This window comes from Halichoeres trimaculatus, unplaced genomic scaffold (assembly GCF_033239565.1).
Source record: "Halichoeres trimaculatus isolate MK-OKI-2021-1 unplaced genomic scaffold, fHalTri1.1 fHalTri1_scaffold_2, whole genome shotgun sequence".
Classification (NCBI taxonomy): domain Eukaryota; kingdom Metazoa; phylum Chordata; class Actinopteri; order Labriformes; family Labridae; genus Halichoeres; species Halichoeres trimaculatus.
The window spans coordinates 5,039,651-5,046,681 of NW_027437180.1; the positions used below are offsets into that span (position 1 = coordinate 5,039,651).

The 7,031-nt window shown below is 39.8% G+C and overlaps 1 protein-coding gene across 1 annotated transcript; it reads right to left on the minus strand.

The window, feature by feature from the left end:
- Positions 1-22: 22 nt before the first annotated feature.
- Positions 23-5,907, minus strand: LOC141784499 (uncharacterized). The gene is made up of 3 exons (XM_074662340.1): positions 5,904-5,907; positions 1,612-2,439; positions 23-620 (listed from the first exon to the last, which is right to left on the minus strand). The coding sequence occupies exons 1-3, from the start codon at positions 5,905-5,907 to the stop codon at positions 583-585; spliced, it is 870 nt and encodes a 289-aa protein (XP_074518441.1). The 3' UTR covers positions 23-582.
- Between the last annotated feature and the right edge of the window lie 1,124 nt (positions 5,908-7,031).

Below are 7,031 nucleotides of genomic sequence, written 5' to 3' on the forward strand. Positions count from 1 at the left end.
TCCTTAAATTGTGATATTTGTTGTAGACCAGGGGTCGTTTACAACATCTGTGCTGTTTCCTCCTGTACTTTGTAAATGCATCACTTTGTGCCTTTAATGATAGTCTTAAAAACATTCACATACTTTTAAGACAGTCATGTCTGCAAGTGATTTTGTGCTGTGACACACATGACCAAAATGCATAGCTCTTAATTTATCATGTCAGATAATATGGGTGGCAAATTATTCTGACTTTTAGCAGCTTTAAGAACACATATAGATGCTATCTCACTAGAGAAAAACTATAAGCAACAATGCATGAGCAATAGTCAAACTTCAGAAACAAACTATTTCAAATAAGACGAAGCATCCTGGTCACAACAAGTTTGGTAACAGCATCATCTAGTGGACAACAAGCATAATGGATATTACATCACAAGTGCTATGCTGAGCAGTAACACGAAAGACACATTGAAAAGTTCTCATTACATTTTGATCAAATGACACATCAGCCAGTGAAATCTGCTGCTGGTTCTTCCCACGTTCTCATTGGTCGTCCTGGTTTGGTTGATGGATAAAGGTTGTGGAAGGCACTCTGTCATGTCATGAGTGGGCGGTCACCATCACCATACTCTCTGAGGCTGCAACAGACAATCAGGACATCAGTTAGGATAAGACAAGAGTAAGTGTATTACTACAAACCAATCTATAAAAAATAAAAAAGTCTGAGTTGCGGGGTTGGGAATAGAGTGTTGTGATCAGGGCCTCTTGTTTTACTCTGTCAGCTGGGTCTATAACTGAGCAGCATTTCCAAGTGATTAAATTTTCACTGTTGGCCCAGGTAAATAATATAGATAAATATGATAATAATAATAATAATAAAATAATAAAGGTAAATAAATAGAGGATATATGCAGAGCCAAATCTGGAACAGCTGTGTTGGCAATCAGTTCAGATGTTGAAAATGAAGAGCAAATGTAAAAATAAACTTCAGCTGTTGGGGGAAAAGTGTTGTTCATCAAGTTTAGATAAAAATAAAAGTTAATATGTCATTAGTAGCATGTCGAGAAATGAGACTTTTAAGACCAAAAGGCAGACAAAGAATGAGTCCAAATGCTCAAAACAACCTTGGAAATGATAGAAAATGAAGTAAAGTGCAGAGTATTGTTGAATTTAAATATTAATTCCAAATACAGTTTTTGTGAATTGAGCAAAAATGTGTTAAAGTCAAAAAGTACGCAACAAACTTAAAATGTTAAAGAAGTTAAAGTAGTAAAACTGAGATCAACGTTTTGGAAATATTTAGAATCAGAAATAAAGCAAAAGCAATGAATGAAAATGATGAAAAAATGATGATAATTAAAAAAATCTCCAAATGTCTTTCAAAGCCCAAAAATAAATTTGTTTTTTTTGATTTTAAAGCCTGATCCCTAAGAAAAACCTCTGAGTTACTAATGTTACTGATTAGTTTTTGTTCTGTAAACTAAACTTTATACATAACTCAACTTGTTTTTACTGTGAACTAATATTTCACATGGACTCCAAACCGACAGCCGTTAATAACATTTAAGAAGCTTTAGTTGCTCTGGTTATTTAAAAGCTTTGTTTTGAATATAAAACAGGATGTCTTACTCTGTCCTTCCAGCGATGCTTCTTCCTTCGCCTCATTCATCATATCCTCAGCCCCGTCACTCGACAGCTGCCCTCCAAAAGCAGCAGGTGGCGCCACCTCCTCTTCTAATGACGGAGCAGAGTGGCAGGAGTGGCAGTGTTTGGCCTCATGCTCTGGAGCATCACATGGAGATTCTGGTTCGGCTGCTGGAAGGACCTCCAGGTCTGAGCCAGAGGAGGCTGCTGCCAGCTGAACCGTGACCACGACCTCTGCAGCTTCACCGTGTGCCTCCACAGCCTCATCTGACGGAGCTTCAGCCACAGCCTCCTCCACTGAAGCTGCAGCAGCTGATGCTTCATCCCCGGTCAGCTCCACAGCTGGAGTAACTTCCTCTGTGGATGCAGCATCTTCAGGCGAGGCCTCTGTGGAGGACTCAGCCTCTGAAGCAGAATCAGCAGTGGTGGCCTCCTCAGCAGGGGCAGAATCTTCAGGAGAGATATCTGTGAAAGAAACTGCCTGCACTGGAGCAGCATCAGCTGTTGTGGTTTCCTCCTCAGGTGGTGTTGATTCTTCAGCAGGAGCCACATCTTCAGGAGCTTCTGGAGCTACTTCAGAGACCACGGCCTGATCTTCAGCCTCAACATCATCCACAAGCTCTGTAACCTTCTCCTCAGCTGAAGCCTCGACAGACTCCAAGTCCTCCTCCTTCACAGCAGCTGTCTCTGCGATCGCTTCTTGAGCCTCTATCAGCTGAACAGCCTCGACCAAACTTTCATCACCAACAGAAGCTGCTGCAATCTCAGCTGTGGACCCGGCCAAAACCTGCACAGCTGAGGGCTGATCTGACTCTACAGAACAGAAAGGGAGAGGACAGGAAGTTGATGCAGAGAGATTAGAAATGCGATTGTGAAAACAAGTTCACACATTCTGGATCTTCATGTGCAGTAAATTTTTTGTTATATTTGTTCCTTCTCCTCATGGTGCCTTAAAAAAAACATATGAAATTGACTTCACTTGTACTATTATGATTTTCCTTGGAACAACTTTAAGTGTTGAAAAATGACTGACCTTTCTCTGTGTTTTACCTTTAATCCTAAAAGGATAAGTTTAGGGACTTTTGGAAAGACTTGAAATCAGCCTGAGACAAGTTGTATAATAGATCAGTTAGTTTAACTAAAAAAGAATTGAAAAAATAAACTTGCAGCTTTTCAGATGTGAAAAATGACCAGTTTTGTGTGTTTTAGTTATTAAATAAAATGACTTCAGAGTTTTGGACTGTTGTGAAAAGCGTATATCACACTCTCTTCTCAAAACTGGAGATGTCTCAGATAAATTTCTTGTTGTCCCAAAGTAAATTTGACCTCTGCTCAAAAGACTAAGAGTAAAACCAAGCAACAATTTCCACCTGTAAAAAATGAAGCTGATGCAGAAGTGCAAAAACTGCTGTTTATCAACAGATTGGTGACATCACAGAGACTACGTCCATGTATCATACAGCCCATGGTGAAAACATTCAGACCACAGTCAAAAGTGAGCTGATTTAGTTTAATACAGGATCACAGAGTCTACAGGTTAACATTAGCAAAGCTAGCAACACCAGCCTCCAGTCCTCTACGAAGACTAATGTGAAAAAGAAAATCTGCTTTGTTTATGCATCACTGCAGTCGATAATGCCACATCAGAGGAGAAAGACAAACATATCAGTATCATATATCAAATGATAAGTCTCAAGTTAGTGATACATTTTGGGTGGTGTTAAACTGGAGCTGCCCATGTCCCTACAGTTTATCCATGATATTTAAAGTCACCTCTGGATAGTCAGGCTGAGTCTACCGTCTATGGAGCCGTTGCATTTCTTTCTACTTTCCACAGTGCTCAATAACAACAGACTCTCCTCATGTCTTAAACAGAGCATGAAGTAGAATTTAATCAAATCATCTCTGTGAGGAAATTTCATCCAGTTCTCTGTAGTGTTTCCCCATCAAACATGAGTTTAGCAATATGGGTAATCTTCTTGTAACTTGACAATTGACTGAATTGTAATAACGAGAAACCAATGTGTTGTTTTTTTAAGTTTTAATTTTTTGTGGTGTGGCAGCAGTTTACTTCCATAAAATCATACACAGCTATGAACAATTTTGTCCCAGATTTCAAAAAAAAAAAAAAAAAAAAAAAACTTCAACTAAAGTGAACCAGGAGACCAGGTACGATTGACAGCCTGCGCTTGTTTGCATCAAGGTAGTTAACCATGCAACTTTATCACCGGGTGATTTTCACCCGGGCAAACATGTTTACGTTATTTTCATTATGATGCGTTTTTCTGAGTGTAATGGGTCCCTGGGTAGCTTTAGCATCTTCTTTGACATCTTTGAAGGCATGGGTGTTTCTCTTATCCAAAATGTGCTTTTTCCTACAGGGGCATGTTGTGGTGATTTTCACCCGGCAACAGTGACAGGGGGTAAAGCAAGTTTTGGGTGGATTCCACCCGGTGATTGTGTTAGCGTGTAAAATCAGGCAATTCTGCCACATTTCAAGGGTGACAACACTCAGGACTGCTAGCCTATATTTACTGTCCCTTCTTTGCCTCATCCTGTTACAGGATTGGTGTCTCTGGCATCCTAGCTAGTAACAAATAGCTAAGGTTCATTTAACATAGCAATTGTTAGCTGCCTAGTTTTTTTTTTTTTTTTTTTTTGCTTTAAGCTACATTATATAGCTAGCTAGCTAACTAGCTAATCAACTGTGCACATTCTTTTTCAGCTAAGAGTTACATTATCTAGCAAGATTGCTATCAGGTGAAGTTCCAGCAGTCTTACAGAAGAAAAAAAACATGCCTAAAAGAAAACCAGTGAAGTACTTATTAGAAAGGGAAATAGAAGAGATTCTGTTCAGGGAAAGCAGTGATGAAGATGTTGATCATGTGGAAGCAGAAGAGATGTTTGACAGTGACATAGACTACATTTCAAAACTGGGTGAGGATGATGAGAGCGAAAGTGACGGCCTTGAGCCTGGCACTTCAAGTCGTCACAGAAAAAAGAAGCAACATCAGGATTCTGGTAGACCGACCACCAGAGAAATTGCCATCCCAGGACCTGCCTCTATGTCTACTGCCCATCCTACTTCCCCTGCCACGCCTGATGCTGTCTCTGCCACACCTGAAGCCCAAAATATCCCATATTTTGTTTCTCTCTCCTGCAGCAGATCTTGTGTCGAGGAGACTGTGCCTTCACCAGGGACGTCTCAAATGCCCCTGGAATGGGTGGACTTAAGACCAAGTTTCCAATTTCTTTCTTTATTTTTCTTCTTTTAGAAATTTTTGTTCTCAAATTTCTAATTTTTCAGTATTTTTTGAGCACTTTTATATAGTCCTCTCATGCTCTTATTTTTGATTTTGTTAGACATAGCACAGTTGAAAACATTACCCAGCATAGGGATGGTGTTACTGATTTTAGTGATAGTGTTCTAGGGTTAAAAACGTTTGCATTATTGCCAGTTGCAGGATCTACAGCACCGCTAAACCCAAGCAGAAACCTTTGGTCTTAAACAGTGTTACCAAACCCTGGTCCTGGAGGACCCCTGCCACTCCAGCACACCTGATTCAAATGAATGGCTCGTTATCAGGCTGGAGCAGAGCTTGATAACGAGCTGATCATTTGAATCAGGTGTGTTGGAGTCGGGCAACATCTAAAACATGCAGGGCAGGGGGGCCCCAGGACCAGGGTTGGGTAACACTGGTCTGAAACCATGAAGCCTTTGTGAAGATGATGCAGTTCATTAAGAGTCCACTTGAGGCTGCTTGTAGAAACACCAAAAACCACATCTGACTCACCAACTTCAAATAGCAGAATTTTACAGCTAAAATAAACAAGTTAACAGCCTAGATAAAAAAGGGTGATGAGTAACTAATTTCTTTATCAGTGCTCACTGTAGGGAGGTGAGTATTTTCATAACTTGTCAATTTAGTGGTTATTAAACTTATACGTTGATGATGTCATAGAGACTATACAGGTTTATAACACAGTCCATTGAAGTTGACCAAATACGCATATCCCTTATGAAAACTTCTTGACAGTTTAAGTTATTATTATTTATTTGCATCATTTTTTTTTTAATAAAATTCAAAATTAAATACCAGCAGGATAGCTAATAACTGAACCATGTTTAAAGCCTAATATAAAAAGCTGTTTTTTTCATACTTACCTTGAGAGATGGTCAATTACTGGATGTTTAGAGTCACCACAAGTTCAGGAAAAACTCTAAAGGACTAAGTGCTTAGTTCATGCTCCTCCAGCTCCTCTCTACTCCATGTTACCCATGTGGGTGTGATGTGAAATGCAGCGCTTGAAAAAGAACATGTGTGTCCTTTAAATCTCTGATAGGACTGAGTTTGATCTGTGTTTTAGATTTTCTTTAATGGAAAAAAAGATCTTATTGCACAATGCTCAAGGATTTTATCCTCATGGCACTTTCCCCATTGTTGGAAATCCTGGGATTACCTCAAACATTGTCTCATTAACCTGTCTGTCACCTGATCCTGGCAAGCAACAAGAGCATCCTAAAACAAGCATTGTAATCTAGGATTAGTCTTAACCGTCTGATCGACTGCTTAAGACTGCACTTGTAACAATTAAGACTACAAATCAGAGGCAAAAACAAATCAGTGGATTAACAATTAAATCGGGATAAACCTTGAGGACGGACGGTTCAGCTGTCGGTTAGTTTTTCTTCTGAAACAAGTCATTTTCTTTAACTTGTTGAGCAGGACCAACAACTAAAACTGACTGCATGTCACCAGTGGAGCCTGCAGGGTTGTTTGATTGTATGCAACGTGACAACATTTGCAGGTATTTTTAGACTAAATATATAAACTTAGAGTTATGGACACCTGTGAGAAGGTAGGCGACTGAAAGACAAAAGCAACAGAGAACTCTGAGTTGATTTGTTCCTGTCAATAAATGTAATGTGGAGGCTTTAAGTGGGGTTTCTGCTGCATAGATAGTCCAAAGAGGTTTATCTGAAAACTGACCTGGAGATAACCACTGAAAATGAGTGGCGGTATAGGTACCATCACCTTGGGGGGAACCCTTTAGTGGTTGAGCCAGGTTCAAATCCAACCTGTGGCCTATTTCCTGCATGTCACTCTTCACTTTCAACCCATTTTCTGCTCAATCCCAGCCCTGCTCAGGTTTGAAAAGCCTGAAAATAGCTATAAAAATAATCAAAGGTCACATCAAAAATATATGCACTTAGGCAGGACTTCATAGACTGAGAGCTGGAAGTATTTTCCTCAATATCTGACCAAAAGAGGATTGTTAAAAAGAAAAACTGACTTCCACTTGAATCCCCCCGGGGTGTAGTGGGCTAGAAATGTTTTAGTGCCTGCCTTGGAGGCTGCTCCTATAGAAAACAGACAAGTCTTGCAGGTACAACATGAAACTTA

Bases quoted from the DNA above. Each gene is read 5' to 3' on its own strand.
- LOC141784499 (XM_074662340.1), bottom strand. The intron at 621-1,611 runs GTAAGACATCCT...TGTCTGTTGCAG, and splicing joins AGCATCGCTGGAAGGACAGA to CCTCAGAGAGTATGGTGATG.